Here is a 24757-nt window from a genome sequence, read left to right as displayed (position 1 = left end):
TCCGTGGTGCCCGGCTTACCGCTCAAGTCTATCAGCGGGGTAGGCGGGCCGGGGGAACCGGAGCCCCAAGTCAAAGCCTGAGAGGGAGGGCGCCCAGATGACATACCTGGCGATGGGGATGCCCCCCCTGACGGTCGTTTTTCTTACAGGACCTGGTCCGGCGTCTCTGAGGCTTAGGCGCGGTCGGGAGGGGCTGTGAAGGGACTCGATGCATGGGGGAGGAGGATGACCGATCCATGAGGGGCCGCTACTCCGTGAGCCAGGTCCAGGCCACCTGAGGGGTATCAAAGAAGATAATTTGATTTTGGAAGAGAACCTTGAGACGGGCCGGGAAGAGAAGGCCATAGCGGAGACCCATGTTCCAAAGTTTCTGTTTAACCTCATCGTAGGTTCGCCTCTGAGCCTGCACCTCCCTGGTGTAATCCGGGAAGACCATGATTCTGGCGTTCTGAAACTGCAACGGGCCCTTTGCCCTGGCCTCTCCAAGGATAGCGTCTCTGTCCTGGAAGTTAAGGACCCTCAGGATTATGGGTCGGGCAGGGGCTCCAGGCGGAGGCTTGGGAGCCAAGGAGCGGTGAGCCTGCTCAACGGCGAACCAGGATGAGAGGGAGTCCTTAGGCATCCAGGAGAGCACCCAGGTTTCCACGAATGTATCAACATAACCCTGTTCCACTCCCTCGGGAAACCCCATAAGGCGCAGGTTATTGCGCCGCAAACTATTTTCGGCATCCTCAGCCCTGCGGTGTAGCTCCGAGGTCTGGGTCTTAAGACACGCCACCTGGGTCTTAAGGTGGTTGATGTCGTCCTCCGCTGTAGAGATACGGGCCTCCGCCTCCGTGACTCGAGCCGTCGCGTTGCGCAGATCCTGACGAATGAGAGCCATGTCGACCCTTACTTCTCCGATCTTATTTTTGACTGATGTCTGCGATGCGCCTATTGCTTGCAGGATGGTGGTGATGTCACCCCCGGGGCGCCCGACCTTCTGGGCACCCCATCGCCAGGGTCCCTGTCCAACGTGGTGAATTGGTCCATTTTCGTTTGGGTTTGAGGGGCCGGAGCCTGCAGGGTGTGGTTTCTACCCATGACCACCAGGGCCGGATCCTATCGACACAGGCTGGGCGAGCAAACGCCCCGCAGAGGAGGAGGGGGAACCGTCAACACCCAGACCGTCAATGTGTAGGTCCGGGCACCCGAGATCCCCTCCGGTCCCAAGGAAGGCAGGCTCAGCTCGATGAATCAATCCCAGCAGTAGACCCGGTGCAATGATCCAGCGGAGAACGGCCGCCCCCTTCTGGCGACCGCTACGGCAGCAATTTCCAAGACTGGTCCACCAGTCCAGTTGAAGCGGCCTCACCCCCAGGGCAGCAGATCAGAGGGTTGAAACGAACAGGCAGCCCAAGGGGGTCGAGGACCTTGATCCGGCGTGAAATTGTATCTCCAGACTCCTACCATCCGGTCCGAGGACGCACCCCTCGACAGGGAGCGCGGTGTGGAGGGGAGCGAGGACCATGAGTCCAACAAGGGGGGGCAGGAGGTGCCATCTCGCCGCCACCTGACGCGGTGGCCGAGTCCCACCCCAACTCCCCTCCCTGGAGGCTTCCTCCAGCCGAGGGTCAAGGGAAACACCCCCAACCCCAGGCCCCTGATGACCCGGGAGCGTCGGAAGCACCGGTATGCTTACGGGAGGTCCCACAGCGCAGGGAAGCAGGCTCGGGGTGGCTCAGTCGATCGCAACCAGGGAGGCTACGTATTGGTAAGGAAGAAAGCCAGTGGCTGACCCTGATGGTGGGTGGAAGGATCCAGTCACGGGCTGTAGGGAGGGCGGAAGCGTAGAGTGACAATGGGGGGAGGGGGGGTGAGGGCACCAAATCACCCTTCCGCCCCGCCATCCGACATAGTGGCCAATCCCCAATCCCACTCACCAGGGACACCCACGACGCGATCAGCAGGCTTTTGGTCTCTCCTCCACAGCCCCCGGGGGCCCGATTAGGCCTTCAGCCAGACCCAGGGCCCGCCCTCCACTACCCGCTCTGGTAGCCGAAATCAGTGCACCACCAGGCCTCCTGGTCCCACCCGCGGCAGGCGGGAGGGGGGTGCCGAAAGGACAAGCCAGGGGGCCAGCAGCGAAGGCCGAGCCGCGACCCACCGCCCCTTCACAGGCCAAAAGTCCTCCACAGGCCCAGAACAGGCCCTGGTGTCCCTGGTGCCAATTTGCAGAGATCGGTGGGCGAGGCCTGAGGGCATCGGTGACAGGCCGGTGCACGTTTCAGGCGGTGACAACGGGCCCCCACTCTCGCAGCTCCAAGTCTTGGCAGAGAGGGGCTAGGAGGGCACCAAGGGAAACAAGGCGGTAAGGTCACCGCGAGGGCCGGACCAAGGCCCACCGCCCCGGCCAGCCAGGACGCCCCAGCCCTCTAAAGAAGGGGTCAGTGGGGCTTGGCAATAACACACATGGGGGAGTGACAGTGCTGGTCGGGTCCGTAGCTGGGCCCGTAGGCCGCACTCCCCCGCAGCTCAGGCGCCGCCACGAGGGAGGGAATTGATGCAGAACTCCCCGGCTGCGCTCGTGGGGCCCTCAGGGCAGGCGGGCCTCAGGCGCGGTCCCGTCGCAGATCAGTCCTTCCCCCGCACCGCTACCCAACAATGGCAGCCGAGCTCCCGCTCACCCCAGGCTCCGCACTCACCGTGTTCAGGCAGGCTGATCTGGGCAGATACGAGCTCCCGCGCTCCAGCGCTAGCGCCAGCTTCTCCCCATGGCTCCCAGCCGCAGCGGCTCAGGATCCCTTTGTTAGTGCCTGCCAGCAATCGCCGCTGTCCCCGTCAGGGAAGAGTCAGCGGCATCCGAGCTCTGCAGCGCTGGAGCGGCACGCCGGCTGAGCCGCCATTTTGTGTCTGCAGCGGCTGGCCGGGCAGGCAGAAACTGGCCGAAGGAGGCACCAATCTCGAGGCCCAAACACTCTGGAGCTTAGCAAGGGGTGCAAGGAGTCCTCTGCAGCAAGGAACGAAGGCAGACGGCAGCAGATGGTGGCGGATACAAAGCGGATGACGGAGGGGGTCCGGAGCACTCTCAAAGTGCGACTGCCATCTTGACGCCTTCTCCATTTGCTTTTTTACTTACAAAATACATCAAGGTGTATCTAATTTTGAAGCGTAGAACTTAACTGCTTAGGTTCAAGAAGTCCGTACCTGCGGGGATGGAGGAGTGGGGGCTTGGGGGGCACGGTTTACAGCCTGTGTTGTTCGTTTGGCCGTCACACCATCAGCCTGGAACGGAACACGTTTTCTAGAAAAAGTCCTATATGTGCTCCCTTAAAGTCGAAAAGTTGCATGGTTGAGTGTCGAATCGGAACTGGCAAATATCTCGGAATATTGTCTTTGTATATTAACAAACTTCAAAGAAGAGCAATTGAAAACAAAATATTATATAATGTCATTTTTTTACATTTTGGCATTTCTAATATTCCAAAACATTATACCGTAGAAGTGTTCTGGAGAGGTAAGATTGCGCTTCAGATGCGATTGCCTAATATTAGTTTGCGTGATAGTTTATTTTTTTTTGTTAAACATTCCTTGTATTTGAAAATCAGAAATACTAACAGCAATTAACAAGTCGCACCTCACAACAATAAATCAAAGGTTCCTGGCCCGGGGGGAAAAAAAACAGCACCAAGCCCCCTTTTTGATTTTTCTTCGGCAAAGGTCAGGCTTATAGTTTTAAAACTGTAGCATTTACACATTTGTAGATTACACTGTACCTGTGACCAAAGGAATAGAAACCGGCATATGTCTACGAGATTGGTTTGTTGTAAAAAAAAAAAAGTAGTGCCCATGTTAATTGACGTGGCTAGAATTTTCACTTGTTTTGGCATTATGTGCTATATGGAGATTGATCCTAGAGGACAAGAGGAAAAGTCGAAAATCAACTGGAAACAGGGGCAGGAAAAGCAAATAGAACAAGCATTGAAAATGCAATAGGTCTCGCCTTTCATTAAGTTAAAACCATTTGCTTTGCTATGCAATACCATTAGCAAAGCAAATGGCTTTAAGTTAGTCAAAGGCGAGACCTATTGCATTTTCAATGCTTGTTATAAATTGGTGTCAGATTTTTTGGGTGTAGTGTAACCTTGTTATTTTGTTGTTTGGTGCTTCTCAATGCTTTACGCTAGTTTTGTGATTGTATTACAAAGTGAGTCACACATCCATAACATAACGCACCACAATCCTCACTTGTATCTATAGTACTTCAAGTGCATTTCTTTGTAAATTCTTTGTGACGCAAGGTAGAATGTATCCTGGGAGGGTTGCACCAGTATCGAACTGTGCTCATTCTGACCGTTTACACTTCTGACAAACTATGCAATTTACCATGGAAAATACAACTGGCAAGGGTGTTACTACTGGTCATCACTGCATCAATTGTTTCTTGGTACCTCAGAGCTGCCAATTATTACCTAATTTCATATTGCCATTTCAGAAGAGTATATGTTTGGGAGTTAACCCCGCAGTGACTCAAGGCTATGCCAGAAGTTTTACATGAAGGCCTTCAAAGCATGTGCACAACTCAATAAGCAAGATTACCAGGATGGAACTTAAAACAAGCAGATTACACTAGAGTTCCTACAACACATGAATATTCCCATCAAGGTCCCTTTCTGAGATTTAACGCAGCAACCTGCAGATTATACAGGGCTAAGCAGCAGACACATTAATGCCTTAAGAAGAATGTTATTACCCTGTAACAATCGGCTTGCATTCGGTTGTGCCGTAGATTCACTTGCTTGTACTCTCCAGCCCACTAGCTTTGGGCACATACATATGGAGTTATTTTTCTTCAAAGTAAAAGATTTTGTTTCACTATTTAAACCGAAACTACACAAACTTCAAAAGATGATATTTGGAATAAAGCAAAGCAAGACAGCTTGTGGTGCACTGAAAACGTGATATTAATGTGTATTATGTTACAAACGTATGGACGTATGCTGACGCATGGAGAGGTGTGAGGATGCATGTGAAGTTCTACCACTATAGGTGCAAACCGATAGTTATGGGTAAGTGTAATTTTCTGTTTGCGGATTGTTTAGCTGTAGATCCCATGTTGACAGACAGAAAAGCATGAATGTCTACATAGTAATGCTTTGTGATTGTGTGTTGTGTAGGTCATGTTGCAGCTTTAGAGATGTTTGCAAGTAGTATGTTGCCTGGGAACCCACGGTGGCTCTTTTTTTCCACGAAGAATGTGCCCTACGCAAAATATTTAACATACTCTTAGCCTTGGTGTAACACTCAAATGTGAATCACGCAAGGCTCAACTTACAAATAGGATTTCCTAAAATGGGCTTGGAAAAAAGAGAGAAAAGAAAACACAGAAAGCTGCCTCGTCTCCAGATGGATTTTGTATGATGAATGCAATACACAAGGGCTGGGAAGGGGATCCCATGAGCCGTGTGAGAATGACATTAAGGTCTCAAAGGGACTGGTGGTGTTCTCTGTATGGACACTCTCATTAGACACGTGTAAAATTCTCATTTAGGTGCATGAGAGTGTACAGTAGCATGTAGTGCCATGGTTCTCTTGCCCAAATGGAAGCAATTTATAAGAGCCTCATAGGTGCAGGTCTCAATTTCCACAGTACATATGTAACCAGTGGTAGTGCAGGAAAATCGTAGGCAAATATTCCTTCCTTCATTCCTAGAGCATTGTTCACAGGTAGCAGAAGGCTAACGGGGGGCCTTCTGAATTGTGTGTCCCTATCTGCATTCCTACCCAAATTGTGTCCATCTTTGCTGATTGGCTCTCCAGAGAGCATGCACTCTCTGAGCCCACCTCAGTGCTAGTAGATAGGGCATGCCAGAGCACGAAACATAAAAATATTCGGCATGTAAATGGTGCAACAATCTTCCTGTTAATAAATATGGTAAACACTTCCAAATTTTAAAAGTGTATTAGTTTAACATATAAAAGCATTTAGTTTTAGTGTGCAGTAAATTTGACTGGGCAGGATGTGGCGTTGCCTTTTTAAAGAGTGTATGTGAAAAAAACTATTAAAAGTGCAGAAAATGTAACAAAATATAATCAATGCATTCTTTGGTGTAAAACTGAATTAGCAGCCATAGCAGCTATTTACCTGGTCCAACTCAGCAGTACACATTGTCAACTTCCGAAGACTCAATAGCCGAGTCGTCAGTGATTTTGTTTGCCCCTGTGAGCGGCAAGTGATAGATCTACAACATCAGTTGATAATATCTGAGGTAGGTACTTACACCCTACCACGTTAACAGTTTACCAGCTGCCACTGCGCTCTACCATCCTGCAGGTAGGTAAGTAATCTGCCAACGATGCAAACCTTCGCGCGCACAGAGAATATTCACCCCCACCACTGGAACCTCCAACAAAATGTCCTTGTAGCGCATTTAGGATAAACGTGTACTTTTTCAAAATGCCCATTAAGGATTACGAAGTTTTTACTTTTTGTGCTTGTTGTCTAGTTAAATATACTTTGATTTGGGAATTTTCCACTTGGTCTTTATAGAAGCTGGTTTGTTTTGTACCGGTTCCTCTGACCCGACAGATTTTCCAAACAACCCGAACTATGTAAGTGAGTGCAATTTGCATTCAGTGCTTGTTTTGGTAACCAAGCTGCTCCCCCAACCCTCTTCCCTGTTCGTAGAAAGACACGCTGCAAAACAGGAGCACTCCCTCGAAGGCTCCTGCATTCTCCATTCCAAGACAGAGAGGGAATGTAGTTAATGCCAGACAAATTACTGATGTGAAATAAAGGTCCTCGGTCGGGTTCTTGGTCTTTTTATCGATGTTGGGTTATAAAAATGGGTCGCCTCTATTAGCTAATCTAAGGTAAATGTGTTTGAAAGATGTGTGCTGAACACCTGTGCAGAGATTCACTCCTACTCTCCTAAAGCAAACACAGGCACTTCCATGCAGATGTAAAATAATCCATCCGTTGCCCCATAGTACATGCAACATGCGGATGACATCCAGTATTGTACCAGTCGAAAGCAACAAACCACCCATCATCAACTGAAAGGGCAAAGAAAAACCGAAGCCATCTGCCGCGGGCCACCAGAGGAATACAATTAAATTCACCACTGCAGGTCCTGATTAACCATGTATTATGACTACTTCTTGACACACATTACACAATAACAATCATATAAGGTATGATTGGAACAAAGTCTGACCCAGATATCACCCGACAAGCTCTCCATTTAGACATTTTGTATTAGTCTGAAAAGGACTATCCCGCAACCCAAAACTACCACTTTGGCAAGTCTGTAAACTAAAAAACTCAGAACAGACAAGCCTGTGGGGAAAACACCTTAGCGGACTGTGGAAAAGAGGCCATTACAGGTGAATAAAGCTGTTAGCATAGCGAAAGCCATAAACTGTGTGCCTATCTCCCACACCTTATCACTTAACACAATCATTAATCACACTCTAGTCCCGTCTCAGTGGCTCTGAATAATATATAGTGTGAGAGACCTGGGGCGAGCGTCAACCGGACAGATATTAACTATAGAATAATTCATGGCAGCTGTGCACTGGAAGCTGCTCACAGTCGCCTCGCATAGCTCACCTTCCCAAACATAACAAAGAACAAGCACCGCCATTGCCGCTCTGTAGCGCGAGCTCAGAACAAGCCCCAACGCCTTTCAAAAGAGACCTGAACAGAACTGGCACCCATACAAAGATGTAGATAGGTTAATGAAGATACCTTCTCACATGGAGGACAAACAAGCTACCGAAACATAGATGGCGTGGGCCAGTCGGCATGAGCCGTCCCAAAAGGCGAAAGGGCGGTAACAACAAAGCCCGATATCCAATCACGCGCCACCGTTTACCATAACGGATGACGCAAGCCAATCGGAAAGAGGGGCGGGGATTCAAGTCTCTTTCTAAATCTTGTTTACTATAGCTCTCGCAGGCGAGGAGCGCATGCGTGCTCCAACGCCAGGCGAGACCTAAAAATAACAAACAACACTTTAGACGCTCTAAACTATTTGCTTTGAAAATTACTCATGTGGAACCTGAGAGAGCCCCATGACTGAGTGGAAGGAAGGGGGAGGGACAGCAGAGCGAGAGGGGTGGAGGAGCGAGGGAAGAGACACGAGAGGGAAAGCAAAACCAGCTCTGTGCTCGTGAAAGGGCACCACGCTGATAGAAAGAGCCTGCCTGCCAGGAGATAAATACAATACAAAGAACCTACATAGAGCAGTGCCCCCAGCTCTGAAGTGTCCGTGTGGCTCCACTGCTCTGCTGAGAGGCAGGTCAGCCTGGAGCCAGCTGACTGACTGGGAGGGGGGGAGAGAGCAGAGAATGTGGGACCGAGGAGCAAGGAAAACAAGCATTTGCAATGCAATAGGTCTCGCATTCACACGATTTTGAGCTATTGGTACTGTAAATGGCAATGCCTTTTATTTACGTGTTGGTTTTTAAATCATAAAAGGCATTGTTATTTACAATGCCAATAGGTTAAACTGTGCAACCCCTCCCCCCCAGTAATTATGTGTCCATTCATCACACCTAGTGAGATTGTGTACATGCGCATAGGCCGTAGGCATGCTGTGCCTACTACATGCTTATAAATATTGGACATCGCTCCGAGCCCCTGGGGGGCAGGCTCCCCTCTGTAAAACCTCATGAATAAATGAACAGTTTGAAAGGACGTGCAGGCTGCAGCACGGTGCCTCCCTGCTTACCTAGTGCTGGACCTCCTGTGATGGCGCTAGAATACTCAAACATTCTAAGACACCTTGGAAAAGGTTGTGACCCGGCACACACATGGAGTGCTGCGCACCCACACGCAGCTATGGCACACAAAACACATCCGTGGTACACATTGATGCCAGCCATTGAGATTCAGCCACGGTGCACACACACAAAAAATGATAACCTACACAAACAAGTAATAATACTACACAGCTACACGCGAAGGTGATGCACACCGCAGTCATCAGCGGCTAACAAAGCCACACCGTGGTCACACACCCTCACACATCACACTTTAACAATGCTATATGTACATAGTCACTCACAAATGCTGCGCATTTGCGCACAGTGGTGATGCGCTCAAGAAACACCAATCGCTACCAAGGGCACACTGCTGTCACACAGAGACAGCTCGCAAACAGCGGTGGTGCACTCAACAAACAGCAGTTGCTGCCAATGGCACATCTTGCAGTCACACACACACCTCACATTCACACTTTAACAATGCTGTACACAGTCACACACAAACGCTGTGCATTCGGAAACAGCGGTGATGCACTCAACAAACAGCAGTGGCTACCAATGGCACACAATGCTGTCACATACACACACCGCACACACACATCTCCAAACAACGGTGACGCACTCAACAAACAGCAGTGGCTACCAATTGCACACGGTGCTGTCACATAGCAACACCGCACACACACAGTTCGCAAACAGCGGTCAATCACTCACCAAACATCAGTGGCTATTAAAGGCACACAGTGTTGTCAATCTCTCCCTCTCTCTCTCTAGCTCACACACACACACACCTCACACACAACAAACAGCAGTGGCCATAAGTGGCACACAATGCTGTGCCACACACAGAGCTGGCAAACAACAATGACGCACTCAACAAACATCAGTAGATGTCAAAAGCACACAGTGTTGGCACTCACACCTCACATCAAATCAAAAGGCATGTATAGCGCGCAGGCTTCTCGGCGGAGTGACTGTCTAGGCGCTCGCAGATCGGTGCGACGCTTGTCTGCAAAGGAGGCGAGTAGATACCTTTATTATAGCCAAGTCTTCCGCTGACGTCTCAGACTCCAGACCCTCGATGGCCCGGAGAGACCAGGGCAAGGAGCCCCAGCCTCTGGAGGCCAAAGCACAAAAGGAAGTACTCCCCATTGTGTCTTCTTTGGCTTGGACAATACTGCCAGCAAAGCCTTGTAGAGCGCAGTGTTCTTGTAGGTGGCAGCGCGGGGGCTTCTTGGACGCAGCGTGACGCACGAAACACAGCAGTGGCTGAACACAAGTGTTGTCTCTCACACACAGGGCGATGATGCAATCCAAAAACATCAGTGGCCACCAAATACACAGAGTTCTCTCTCTCACTCACTCACTCACACACACCTCTTCAACACAACAATGATGCACGAAACAGTAGTAGATACACATGGCACACAGTGTTGTCTCACACACACACACACACACATACACAAACACTCCGTATAGTGACGACACACTCCACAAACACCAGAGTCTAAAAGACACACAGGTTTGTCACACACATACCCTCACAACGACGCACTCAACAAACACCAGACTCTAAAAGACACACAGATGCACACAGTGATGACGCACTCAACAAACACTAATATCTAACAGCGCCATATAGTGTTGTCCCACACACAGGCACACAGCAATGTCAAATTCAACAGACATCAGTGGCTATGAATGGCACACAGTGTTCTCACACGCACACACACCGCACACGGTGTGACACACAAAATAAACGTCAGTGGCTACCAATGTCACACAGACAGTGTTTAAAGCAAAAAGGGGGTATGAAGTTCCTCTATGGCAAAGTGAACAGGAAGAGCGAGATACAAATGGTTGGATCAGGTGAGTAACATTGTCTCATGATTTTGTGATATGGGGGGATTCCTCCCTTTGGAACTAGGGCCCTCAGACACCTAGCGAGCTAGATGTCATGCTTCATCATATGGGCCTGCCCCTCGTCAGGTCGGCGCTGCAATACCCGATAGGCACCCAATATGGGGCTCTTTGATGGGATCTTTTGGTCCTGCCGTAAGGTGCAGTTTTGGAGTAGTAAGGCTAATTTGCGGAGTATTACTGTGTCTCATTTAGATTATGGCATCTGAGTAGCAATTCCAGTGTACAAATGCAAGGAAAATCCAGTCTTGATAACACTGTAATCCTCATATGCATTATAAAGAACCCATCGGTCAATGTTACAAGGGCCAGCAGACATTAAATCACAGCTGTGTTGGATAAAGCCTTTGGACATGCTGTACAAAATAGAATCATAAGATTTCTTGGAATATGCAGAAGTAAATTTGTTACCTTATAACATACATTTTTTGTTGCTTGACCAGTGGGGGTAAGGGGCCTAGTGTGTGTAGATGTGAGAAAAAGTCAATTAAAACAGTTCAGCTAGTCCTAGAATTAATTTTATTCAGGTAGGTAAACTGCCTGATTAAAAATGAAGAGTGGCGGAGAACTAGAGGCTATGTATCTAGCCATGTTCGCCCTACTCTCAGTCGGTCAAAAAGTTTCGTGCCATGGGTGTCAGGAGGATCAAGGCACTTCCTCAAGACCAAAAAACGCTATCTACACAACGTGGTAATGGGAAAGCTACCTACCACGTTGTCCAGGTGTTTACCTAAACTGTTATACAAGGGATGCTTCAACAGTATCCGGCGGTCGTACAGAACACCAATTTGTGTCCAGCGCTTGTTGAACGCTCCTCTCGGGACCTACCCTGCCACCAGAAGCGGGTTGGTCAACCCTTGTATAACAGTTTAGGTAAACACAGTTATTGGCTCAGTGTAACTTGAGTTTTTGTTAAACCCACAAAACCAATATATACACACAACCAGAAAGGTCTAGTAAGTGTAATGGTATGTTGCTTTGGTAAATTAGCCATTGTGACTAAAAGTTACAAAGGAAAACATTGTCACAAATGGTCATGTTTGCCTTCTAATTTTCAATATGTTTTTATTTCAACAGTTAGTTTCCTTACAAAAACCTTGAATAATCTACACAAATTACACCTTGCTAAATTTTGAATTCTGTCTTATTTTCAGAAATCCATAGCTCTCCTGGATCAACAATGGGTTTCACAGTGGCTTCCAAAACAAACCAGAAGTCGGCTGAAAGAACAAAAAGTAGTAAAAAATGCCCAAACTGTGCTAAAACAATAGTTTTTTTTAATTCAGCTCTACATGTTCCTGAAAGCTGATATTATGGTGACTTTAGCACAGGAAACCTTTTGTTGACGCCCTTTTTAGTGAAAAAACAGACACTTATTTGTAGAGCACCTTTTTCCTGTTTTTACCCCATAAAACTCATAATTTTGCTATATTTTGACAATTTTTTCGGTCCCAACCAGAGGAACCCACAAACCCTGGGTATCTTTAGAACCCCTAGGATGTTGGAAAAAAAGAATGCAAATTTAGCATGGATATCTTATGTGGAAAAATGTTATCTAGGCCTGAGCGCTAACTATTCCAAATAGCTAAAAAAAGGCGTGGCATGGGGAAGGAGGTGGGGGAGAGACCTAGCAGCGAAAGGGTTAACCCCATAACGTATTTCTCCCAATCCTCAACCTAGCAGTCTAGCAACTAAAACTAGTCCAGACTCCTGCTACCCAACTGTACCACAGCATCCTCATTGGGACCTCTACTTCTAACACATCACCATTTTGTTAATGAACCAACAAAGTTTTACTTGTCATTAACAATGACACTTAATTCAATGCCTACCATTGTTTCTGTACCTTTGTTAGTTTACTCCCTATCTCTAAGCACACTTATGCAGGTAGGTTTCAATATGTAACATTGTACAGAAAATCGAAAGCAGTAAAAATAGAATAGAGTGCATCTCACCACAGTCAAGTGGTGTTAGCACACACAAAGATGAAAAAACCAATCAGATTAACATACCTTATCATTTTAAATGTAAAGTCCAACAGGATTCTTGCGATCATGTTCTCCTGTTCGAGAAATAATTTCCGCTGAAAATAAAGAAAAAAGTATGTTTAAGGATGGTTTTGGAGTAGTAAGGCTAATTTGCGGAGTATTACTGTGTCTCATTTAGATTATGGCATCTGAGTAGCAATTCCAGTGTACAAATGCAAGGAAAATCCAGTCTTGATAACACTGTAATCCTCATATGCATTATAAAGAACCCATCGGTCAATGTTACAAGGGCCAGCAGACATTAAATCACAGCTGTGTTGGATAAAGCCTTTGGACATGCTGTACAAAATAGAATCATAAGATTTCTTGGAATATGCAGAAGTAAATTTGTTACCTTATAACATACATTTTTTGTTGCTTGACCAGTTAGAGCTGTACAATGTGTTGAAATCTTTTATTTTGGAGAAACCACACATAGAAGGAGCGAAAATGATAAGTCACTGACAGCAGATCTGCAAAGTGTACAGGATCATGTTATGACGACGTGCTAACATTCGTTAGAGTAGACTGCATTGACACTGTATATTCACTGTATCTGAGAATATTATAAGCGAAAGCTAGAATGCCCGGTAACTCACTGGTAATATTCATTACTCCGAGTCCTGGTCTTCCCGTCCCATTCCTTAACAGTGAGCAGCTAGTCTGCGCCACAGAAACCTATTACCTAGCCAAGCTTTTCGCACTTCCACCAACATGGCGTCACCATCAGGTGACAATAAAGGGGGAAGTGCGTCAGAGAAACATCCTGAGAATACCAAAGAAAAAACCCAGAAATGAAACAATCACCCCAAAAACTCACAAATACAGGGAGGGGGAGAAGGGCTCAGGAATGGGACGGGAAGGCCAGGACTCGGAGTAATGAATATTACCGGTGAGTAACCAGGCATTACCTCCTCGTCCTGTCTTCCCATCCCATTTCTTAACAGTGAGCCCATACCCAAGCACATGGTGACTGTGATAAAACAGACCAGAAAATGTGAGAAAACAGGTCTATTTAATCAACAGAAAACAGTATAAATCATAAACCATGTACAGCAGACAGGACATGAGCGCCAAAAGCAGCCGAGGCCGCCATCCCCAACTGAATACGATAATGGGAAAGAAACGTATGGGGTGTAGCCCATGTGGCAGCATTACAAATGTCTCTCAAGGAGGCCCCTTTGAACATGGCCCAAGAGGAGAGACGCCCCTGGTCGACCTACCCTGAATAGAAGAGGGGAGAGCACAGTGGGCAGAATCGTAGGCAGAAACCACAGCACCCTTGACCCAACGAGTCAAGGTGGACAAGGAAGGACGAAGAACCCGCCCAGAGAGGCCATTGGTGACAAACAAGGAATCAACCTTACGGAAACCAGATGTCTGCTCCAAGTAGATGCGGAGAGCCCTCAGCACATCCAAAGAATGGAGGATCAACTCCTCCAGAGAGGCAGGATCCGGAAGAAAAACAGGGAGAACAATATCTTCCTGACAGTGGAAAGATGACAACACCTTAGGCAGAAAAAACTGACTGAGACGGAAACTGACTTTGTCAGCGCAAAAGTGCAAAAATGGGGGTGAAGACATCAAAGCCCCAATCTCACCAACCCTCCACCCAGAAGTAATGGCCACCAGGAAAATAACCTTAGCAGAAAGGAACTTAAGGTCCAAGGAGACCAAAGGCTCGAAAGGGGGACCCGTCAAGGCCTGGAGAACCAAGGGAAGATCCCAGGCTAGCACAGGAGAGTGAGAAACAGGACGCCGAAGCAAAAAACTCCGAGCCACCAACGGAGAGACAGAGGACACAGAGGAACCCTGAAAGGCAAGAATGGCAGCCCACTGCGCACGCAGGGAAGAAACAGCGAGCCGCAAGACGAAACCATCCTGCAAGAAGTCCAACACCCTCACAGCCTCACAGGAGGAAGAAGAGAGACCCTTCCCAAGACACCAGGAGGAGAAGTTCTTCCAATGACGGCCATAGGATTTCAAGGTGGAAGGGCGTTGCGACAACTGGAGGCACTGGGCAACCTCAACCAAGCAACCCTGACCCAACAAACCCAACCTCTTAAGTTCCAAACCCGCAGCCGGAGGCGGCGCAGGGAGGCAATCCTGAGAAGACAATGTCAGAAGCAAGGGGAACCAAGACTGATGAGACCACTCCGGTACAACCAGGAGAACCTCCGCCCGGTCCAACCGAATCTTCCGGAGGACTCGCGGAATCAAAGCAAATGGAGAGAAGGCAAAATGGAGCCCCAGGGACCACGGAACGGAGAAAGCGTTGACAGCCCATGCCAACCGGGAGGGAATGAGGCTGCAAAATCAAGGAAGAAGGGCAGAATCCTCTGAGGCAAAAAGATCCAGCCAAGGAACCGGAGGACAATCAGATCGAACAGATCCGGGGACAGACACATTGTCACCAAGGAGGGGAACACCCTGCTCAAAGAGTCCACAGGCCCATTCTCCTTCCTCGGAAGATAGACCGCCATCAGAGACAAGAGATTCTGCTCAGCCCAAAGCCCGATCGTCCTGGAGAGGAGAAACAGAGACTGACACATGCCCCCTTGACGATTGATATAAGCCTGACAACCTGGTTGTCGGTCTGCACCGAGACCGCACGACCCAGAAGGAGAGGAGCGAACCACCGAAGGGCGAACCAAACCGCCCTCAACTCCTTCCAGTTCGAGGACTGGAGAGGCTCAAAACGGGACCACCGACCCTGAGCCTTGGAGGCACCCAGCACAGCACCCCAACCCCTTGGCACTGGTATCCGTGGATGACACAACCACAGCCCAAGGTGAAAGAGGATCGAACCCCTGGGAAAGAGATTGAGGGGACAACCACCATTGGAGATCCACCCGAATCCCCGGAGAGACCGGCATCAGGGCCTCGTAGTCCAGGGTGGCAGGATCCCAGTGCAACAGGACATGATGCAAGAGGGGATACAAATGCAGCCTGGCCCAAGGAAGGAGATGCAAAGTGGACGCCATCTCCCCCCGACTCCTCAACCAGAGACGGGCGGACACCTGGGATTGGGACAGAGGCCAAGAAATGTGATGAAACAAAGTCAACTGGCACTCCTGAGAGAGGAACACCATGCGGAAGAGAGCCCCCAGGAACTTCAGGGACTGGGAGGGCACCAGGGAGGACTTCCGGTGGTTGATGAGGAACCCAAAGGAACCCAGGAGATGACACACCTGGTCCACATCCGACAGAGCCTGAGAAAAAGGAGAAACAATCAACCAATCATCGAGATAGGGAAAGACCTGCAGCCCTCTGGAATGAAGAATACCCACCAGAGGGGCCAAGAGCTTTGTGAAAACCCTGGGCGCCGATGAAAGGTCGAAGGGGAGCACCCGGAACTGGCAGTGACGGGAACCCACAGCAAATCGGAGATCTTTCTGATCCACCGGATGGATCGGGATGCGCAGATAAGCATCCATCAGACCCAGGGACGCCAGGAAGCCCCCAGGAAGCACCAGATGCAGGATGGACAACAGAGTCACCATCTTGAACGAACTACGGGGAATGAAGTGATTGACCCATTTCAGATCCAAACAGGACGCAGATCCGAAGTATTCTTCTTGGAGACCAGAAAGAGGATCGAATAACAACCCTCGCCCCTCTCCAGAGGAGGAACCTCCACGATAGCCACCTTCTCCAACAGAAGTCGCACACCTGCCAGCAATACCTCCCTTCGCAGAGGAAGACGGGGCAGGGGAGTCACAAGGAAGACCGGAGGATGAGGAGAGGAGAATTTGATCTGACAACCCTCCGACACGGTCTGAACTGCCCAGGCATCTGGAACTGACAACCACTGGAGCAGGAAAGATTGAAGGCGACCCCCAACTGGCAAAGGAAGACAGTAATTGTGAAGAGGAAGAAGCGGTGGCAGCAACACTGGCAGGGGCCCGGGCTTTGGCACCTCCAGGGGCCCCCCGGCCACAACCACTGCCACGAAAGGGCTGCGAAGCGCCCCGGGCAGAAGGCCCAAAAGCATGACGGTAGCCAAAACCACACCCCTGAGAAGGAAGGCGGAACGGAGCCACAAGTTTGCGGTTCTCTGCCGATTGCTTGATCATCTCCTCAATCTGAGGTCCGAACACTTTGGAACCCACAAAGGGCAACTTAAGGAGGACCGACTTCTGAGAAGACTCTGCCTTCCAGAAACGCATCCAAATATGACGCCTTGCAGTAATCGAAGCACCAGAAGCAGCCACAGCAGCACTCAAATTGCCAAAGGAAATATCCGACAAGTATCGCACCTGCAACTCCATCAGGGCCAAAAGAGAGGTGGCATCCTCTCCATCCTGCAAAAGAAGAGACAGGGCCTGAAAATCCTTGCGGAGGGACTGGACCATGTAATTAGAATAGGCAGTCGCCCGGACAGAAAAATTGGAAGCAGCATAGGAACACTTGACCGCCCCCTCAACACGCTTATCCACAGCGTCCGCAGGAAGGGCGTCATCTGACAGGACCAAACCCTGAGAGGAAAGACCAGCCATCAAATTGTCAACTTTGACTGCTTGCGTAAATTTGGCAGCAAAACCCTCCAGAGGATAACGTTTAGACAAGAAGCGAGGGAAGGCGGATTTATCCACCTCCTTCCACTCGTGATCCAGCACCTTGCACACAGCACCATGCACGGGGAAGGATTCAGGAGTCGGCTGGTGATATTGCGTAAAGAAGTCATCCTTCAGGACTGGAGGAGTGAAACCCAAATTGTCCCGCACATGGGCGAACGAGTCAGAGAGCTCATCACCCTGAACAAAGCGCCCCCGAACACACTCATCCTCATCAGGACCCATCTCATCATCAGGAGAGACCTGCGGATCTACAGACCCACGAGGCACCTTGGAAGGAGGTCCAGCAGCCTCCCGAGCCTAGAAAGCAGCAGCCACCGCCTCATTAATTAACAGGCACAGGGCAGCAAGAGGGTGAGCGGAGGAAGAGGCATCCGAGACCATGACAGCAACCCCGGGGAACAGCAACGTTTGAGAAACACCAAAACAGGTACTCACAGAGGATGGGTGCATGAAAAAAAGGACCCCATTTTAAAACAAAACGAAGTCCTAAGGACAAGAGCTCACACGGGACCAGGAAAAGGGGCTGGCGCTTAAAAAAGCAGCCGGACGCCAAATTTTGCCCCAAGTAACCATCCAGCAGAACCGGGAACCACAAGGACCTCACGCACTTCATAAAATACCGCCTCAACCCCTGCCCACTAAAGCAGGGCGCCGAGGGTCCGGAAAACAGGAGAACGGCTGCTAAACCAGGCCGTGAAGATAACCCCCAGCAGGTGAGTGCACCCGGCAGAAGCGGCCGCTCGAGCGGACCGCGAACCAAAACCGGCACAGCAGGCAGCACAGGAGGGCAAAAAATAGCAACAAAAAAGGCGGCCGCTAAAGCAGGCCGACCAAATATAGTAAAAGAAAAAAGGAACATTTACCCAGAGCTTAGCTAGGCATGAAGGCAAACTGTAAACGCAGAAAAAAAAGAACAGGATGTTTCTCTGACGCACTTCCACCTTTATTGTCACCTGATGGTGACGCCATGTTGGGGGAAGTGCGAAAAGCTCGGCTAGGTAACAGGTTTCTGTGGAGCAGACTAGCTGCTCACTGTTAAGGAATGGGACGGGAAGACAGGACGAGGAGGTAATGAGAATGTTTGCCTTTGTCATTGCCCTATCCATTCTTGGAAGTATATTTGCAAACAGGAGACCCTGAAAAGTTGCTTATTTTTTTGTTTTTCCAATTATATCATATGTTTAGCAAGCAATGGATGATTTAATTATTGTGAACGTATGTAATGTGATTGAATTTATTTAGCACTTACTACCCCTGACATGGCTTTGAAGTGCTTTACGCTGGACAGCTTTTCTGGAAACCAAGGTTATTCATTAGGCCAGCATCATTAGTTATTGTTGGTTATTGGGATTAGTCTTGTGTGCTCAAGCAAATCATTCCATGAATTCTCTCCTATTTCTTTTTGGTGAATTAAAGAAGTAGGAGTTAGGTGTGATCATTGTTGGTGAAAGGGGGGTAAGGGAGTTCATGTAGAAGTTTGTTGGGGTTAATAAATAAGCCACAGTAGATTAGGTAGGATTAAGTTGCAGAGTATCACTTTCTACAGAAAAAGGAGAGGTTTGATCTTTGAAATGAGCTATGGGCAATTAGCAGAAATACATTAATAGAGAACTGGGGTTCCTGGTTGTCAGAGAATGCATCCTGTACAAGCAGGAACCACCACTCTAGTCAGGGTAAGCTAGATACACAGTAAAAGATAACCTGTGCTCACCCTGTGGTAGCTTGGCACAGAGCAATCAGGCTTATCTAAAGAGGCAATGTGTAAAGTATTTGTGAAACACACACACACAAAGTAACACAATGAAAACACTGCACAAATACTTCACACAGTGTTAGGAAAATAGATTGCATTTTTATGAGTAAAGCAAGACCAAAACAACATAAATCTAAAAAGTAGAACTGGAGTTATGAAATTTTAAAGAATAAATCAAAAAGTAGTGCTTAGAAGCAAATTGCACTTAGGGGTTACTTGAAGTTGCATTGGACTGGGGTAAATCCAAAGTTTAAGCCGATGATCATGGAGGGCAGGCCGGCTACAGGACTCACACAGGTCCCACTGAAAAAGTACCTTTAATGGAGCAAGAGTCAACTTCGAAGACTCGATGCATCATTTCTGATCCTCACAGGCAATGAAGACTTCGACAACAAACCCCTTTACGATGAAGACACTGCACCGTTGTTGAGCTGCGCTGTCCATTGAGCTGCTCTGTCCGTTCAAACGATGTCATCGATCGGCTCCTGCGCTTGGCATTGAAGGGCAATGCGTCAGTTCCAATCGGCGCAAAGCCAACCCTGTGTCAATTCTGATGGTTTTGGACAGCGGAAATCAACCTTTCAAGGGTCCAGGACAGGATTGTCCCCACTTGGCAGGGCAGGACTCACAGCTGGCAGAGTTTAAGTCAGATGGGTCCAGTCCTTTTTCTCAGCAGGTCAGTGATCAGCAGGCAGCAGGGCAGCACAGGAAAGCAGAAAGGCAGTTCTTCCAGAGAAGCAGTTAAGCAGAGTGGCAATCCTTGTAGCACAGCAGTCTTTACTCCTGGCAGAGTTCTTCACAGGGCCAATAGTGAACTGTATTGGTTGGGTCAGAGACCCAGTACCTATACCCAGTTATGCCTTTGAAGTAGGGGTGAATTCAAACCAGGCCCTTAAAGTGCACAGGTCCCCCTTTCATCCCAGCCCTGGCTCCAGACTATCAGTAGCAGAAAATCAGTTCTTTGTGTGGGTAACAGGACACTGCCTATTCAGTTGTAAGTGTCAGATCCCTTGCTTTCTTCCTGACCAAGGAAAGCTATCAGAATGCAGTTGAGTTATCTGTCACATCCATCCACTCCTGTGTTTGTGACTGTCTAAATTAAGTTAAATTGACTTTACTGTACAGTTAATTAAAATCTTTACAATCATGAGTTAAAATTTCTCTCTAACATTTTTTGTGACTTAAAATAGATCGTTGTTAAAACACAATAAAATTCAATAATGTTGAAAGAAAAAAAAGGAGTATGGTTAACATAGAGAAAAAAGGTTTGAAAAGGGTAAAATCTAGTGTAAAGCTTTTAAAGTGGATTGTATACATATTTGACGTTACAAAGGCCCCCATTTGAAGCAGCTGCACAGTCCTTAAAGTGTATGATGTACCAGTCTTAACGCTACTGAAGCTCTCATTTAGGATGGCGATGCAGACCCAGTAGTCCGTTCAGTTATAATGCAGTCTGCGAGCTGGGCTGCCTGCTTTTTTATAATTGATTGTGCAGCAGAAAAGCATTTTACCAGGTGACAACTTAGTTGGATTGTCGTACTTTAGAATTTGGGACCGCGTAGGAGGCAGGGCCCTACCCCTGTCTATCCCGGTATTAGAGAACCGCGAATGGTTAATGCGGTATGTACAAGTGCTTTGTATAACGTTTTAGCTATGAATGCACTGTGTATTCGCTATTATACATCACTACGTGGGTTCCATCTTAGAGCGGTGGCCATCTTATGGTTGCCCTCACATAGGCTACATAGCATGAAGCAAATACGGGCCTTTTAGAGCACATGTGCCTTTCCTGTGACTTTTCTGTGACCTGGGCAGCTTGGCTCCCCTGCCCCAGGTCAGTCCGGTCTCACGAGTTCCCCGTCCTCTGGCCACCTGTGATTAGCATCAGGGCTTGACACACCATAAAGTCTTTTCATCCTACACGAGCCTCCAGCTAATCTCTTTCTCACCTGACTGTTCCTGCTTTATGGCTTGTTTTCCAAACAGGAGATGCTCATGTTTATTGGGGCCTATCGATATCTGATGTGGGATCTGAACCTTGCTGGGTAAATAATTGCGGGCTGGCTTAACTGGAATGTGGGATGGTCATCATGACTCTGCCTTTTCGTTTGTAATGTATACTTTATATGGCCATATCGTAAACCAAGGAATGTATGCCTGAAGCAGGATATTTTGTATTTAAGGAGAAGCCCGTTTCTGTGGTTTTTAGCAGTCTCCTAAGAACATACACGCTGTTGTACTTCTTGGATACCTGTAATTGGTCTGCAGCCAATAAACTGATCTTTGACTTCACCCAGAAGACTCTCTGTTTCTGTAGGTCTGAAACAGGAAGAACCCGAAGTCATAGGGTGTGTTCCCCTGCACCGCTGGGCTTAAAATTCCCAGTACTTCAGTTGGCGCCCAACTCGGCGCGATTTCAGCGGTACCGGTCCAAGCCAGAGGTTCGTGAGGAGCTTCGTGTGGAAATTCTGGAGGAAGGCCGCCACTTCATCGACCCCTGCATGTCGACGTGGTCCGAAAGTCTTTTCTGTGAGGTTCTACGCGTCCCGACGGCTACGAAGGACTGCTGCCCTGATTAATCGCCCTGTTTTGGACCCTTGACGATTTTGGTAGAGCGAAACAATCGAGAGAGTCTTCTGGTGACGCCATTGATCATCGATATTCAGTTAAGTATAAGTGGAGCGTCTCCCAATTTGTTTGGTATCCTTCGGGATAATTTTGGTTTATTTGGAGTTTGCAAACCCCAAAGCCAGAGGACTCGTGTATTCACGAGACTATCGTAATCGATCATCCTTTGAAGTTTGGGACTAGACTAGTGAGCGAAGATGCCTTGTGCTAGTGTATTTGGAAGATTGTTTTGTTTGAGTTGTGGAAGGGATTTCCAGTTAGAGGATTCATGTCCGGTTCCTCCAATTGGAACTCCAACTTATGAGCTTTATGTAAAACATGGCGTGGGCCCCATTGCATATAATGAAGTATGGATCCGATACAACAGAAAGGACGGTGTTTTAAAATGGCCCCAAAATGGTAGTTTCGATACAGATATCTTAGATAATTTGGAAGTGAAATTGTTTAAAAAGAAAGCCCGGCCGGCGATGTTTGATTCTTTCCGCCTATGGCGGAAGGAAGCCAAACAGAAGGAAATTAAGCTAGCTAAAAGAAATAAGAGAGAAAGAGGTATGTCAGTGATGCAAGCAGCTGTGCAATTTAAAGATAATGAGGAGGAACAAATGAATGAGCAATTGCACAGACAGCGCAAACTAGGGATCGATAAATGTTACCCTGTTTTGTCACCCCTTGTGCAAGATGAGACAAAAGAGAAAGAGAAAGATTCCCTAATGTCCCATTTGTTAAGTTCACCACCCCCATATGCGCAAAATGCCACAGCACCTCCACAGCTTGTAAATGTGCAGCCTCCAGTAAATATGCCGCAAGCCTTCCCGCAGCCGCCAGCTCCTCTTCAGCTGGCTCCTATCCCTGCAGTGCAGCCCTCTCAAGGGCCGCCAGTTTTGCCACCAGTTACCCCCGCATTTCCTGCGACTTTGCCTAGTACGCCAGCGGCTTCCCCTGGCGCTCCTTCTTACATTACCCAGGTACCTGTATCTGAATCTGTTTTTCTTCCCTCTGTCTATCCCCCGTTTTCGCCTCAACTTCTCCTTCAGCACGACAACGACTAGCTAATGTAGTTACTAGTTTAATGTCGCCTCTCTTTGGGTCATCGAGTGCGACTCCTGCCTTACAGCGTAAACAATTGCGTAGTCAGCTGCCTGGTCCTGACGAGAAAGGGGTGTTAGATCATCTGGCGCGTAGGTGGATTGGTTTCCCTTCACTCTATGATGTGGAATCAGTTGTTACCGTTTTTCACCAATGGGATGCCCCAACACAAAGGTATGTCTTTGACAAAATGTGTGAATTCCTCTGTGAGGAATTGGAGGATAATGGTGCAAACCCAAACCCACAGGAATTGTGTCGAGTGCGATTTGATTTTGAAAAAGGTACAATTGTGGGTCCCTATGTAGATAAAGCAGTTGCGACTTTACTGTCCTTCAGAAATGGCGATTGTCAGCAATCATTGTTTAAGAAGGATTTCCCTGTGGGGAAGAAGGTAAAAGCACGCCAATATCCAATGCGTGAGGTTCCTCCAGTTTGGAAACCTGGTGATTTAGCTGCTAACCCACCTGTTCAGCCATATTTTCAACGTGTTTGGGTGCATGTCCCTTGGAAGCGTTCTGAGGTGTTAGCACTTAAGCAGACATTGCCTGACCCCCGTAAAAACCCTACCGGTTATTATAAGGAGTTATCGCAAACTGCAGAATCATGTGTAATGAATTTGGCTGACATAGATATGTTGTTTGGGAATGTTGTTCCACAGCCTTTATGGGGATCCATTCGTAATGTAGATCACGCTGCAGAATTGGGTAACACATGGGCTAATATCATTGCTGCAGACGCTGGCCAAGTTGGTGGCGCGAAGCCTGATCCTTTGGTAGCAGAACTCCCTGGTCGAATTATTACCTACATGAAAACTATAATGCCTGCGATGCGCGTAAATTGGGATAAACTATCCGCATGTAAGCAGAAGAAAGATGAGACAGTGTCCGATTTCTTTACCAGGTTTGAAGAAACGTTTATCGACCACAGTGGTCAAGACATGAGCACTGAAGGTGGCCAACGGTTATTTGTTGATAAATTTGTGCAGAATCTACTTTCCGAGTTGTGTAAAAAATTAAAAGACTCAGAAAGTTCTTGGGCTGTTTCCTCTTCAGCGCAAATACTGGCTACTGCACAGTATTATGAGAATAGAGACAAAGATGAGAAGGATAGAACAGATAAGAAAACGAAAGAACTAAAGACAAAGGTCCTCTTGCAGCAGGCCTATCCGCCACGTGGAGGACAGAATAATTATAGGCAAACACAAGGTATCTATCAGCAGCCCCAACAATTTCAGAGTAATCAGCAAATGCATGGGTATTATCAACCACGAATCCCTGTAGGTCCCAACCAATGTTCATATTGCAAAGAGGAAGGTCATTTTAAATATAGTTGCCCTAAATTAATGCAGCGTAACAGTAATGCGTATGGCGCAAGAGGTAGAGGTGGTCAGCAAGCTCCTAGAGGCAGAGGGCGTGGAAATGCTCCCCAGAACGCGCGTCCTCTTCCGCCTCAAAATACCATAAATAGCTTTGATCAGCAAGCCAATGCAACTGGCAATACAGCTCAGTACTACAATAATGATTATTATGCAGAAGACGACAATGTAATGATTACTAGGACCGCCATAGACAGAGAGAGGGAGTTGTTTCAGTGCCAGTGGATCAGAGTGGACCTTATGTTAAAGTAACTACAGCAAATGTAACGGAGCCCTTTCTGCTGGATACTGGTGCTGCAAAGAGTTCAATCATGCATTCAAAACTCCCTGGCGTGACTTTGTCTGGCGAAATAAATGTCTCAGTAGGTTTTTCTGGCGCCCCAGTTAGGAACCCGATTTCTGGTCCTCTGTCACTTTCTGTTGGACCTTGTGAGCTAAAAGCACCCCTCATCCTAACGACAGGTTGTGGTGAAAATTTGCTAGGATTAGATTTGCTAAAAAGTTTGCATGCAACACTATATTGTTCTCCCTCAGGGGTACAACTTACATTAGGCAAGAAAGTGATTTCCCCAATTTATTTGTCTGAAAATGCAATGCCACCTGAATTGTCATCCCTTCCGGATGTCCTTTGGGCTACTGG

General features: G+C 48.0%; 1 protein-coding gene across 4 annotated transcripts in view; it reads right to left on the bottom strand.

The window, feature by feature from the left end:
* The window catches only part of HEPACAM (hepatic and glial cell adhesion molecule), a 1886975-nt gene that overhangs the window by 268614 nt on the left and 1593604 nt on the right, over positions 1-24757 (bottom strand). For 3 of the 4 annotated variants that reach the window (XM_085646093.1, XM_085646095.1, XM_085646096.1), the window contains one exon: positions 12681-12751. The exons of the other annotated variant lie outside the window; for it this stretch is intronic. In XM_085646093.1, the coding sequence (XP_085502219.1) occupies positions 12690-12751 (62 nt within the window). In that variant the 3' untranslated portion in view covers positions 12681-12689. The remainder of the gene's footprint in view (positions 1-12680; positions 12752-24757) is intronic. 4 annotated transcript variants of the gene reach the window in all.

Source organism: Triturus cristatus, chromosome 3_1, assembly GCF_964204655.1.
Source record: "Triturus cristatus chromosome 3_1, aTriCri1.1, whole genome shotgun sequence".
In the NCBI taxonomy this organism is placed as follows: domain Eukaryota; kingdom Metazoa; phylum Chordata; class Amphibia; order Caudata; family Salamandridae; genus Triturus; species Triturus cristatus.
Note: the sequence above shows the minus strand (reverse complement) of the source record. Positions and strands in the feature narration are given on the sequence as shown.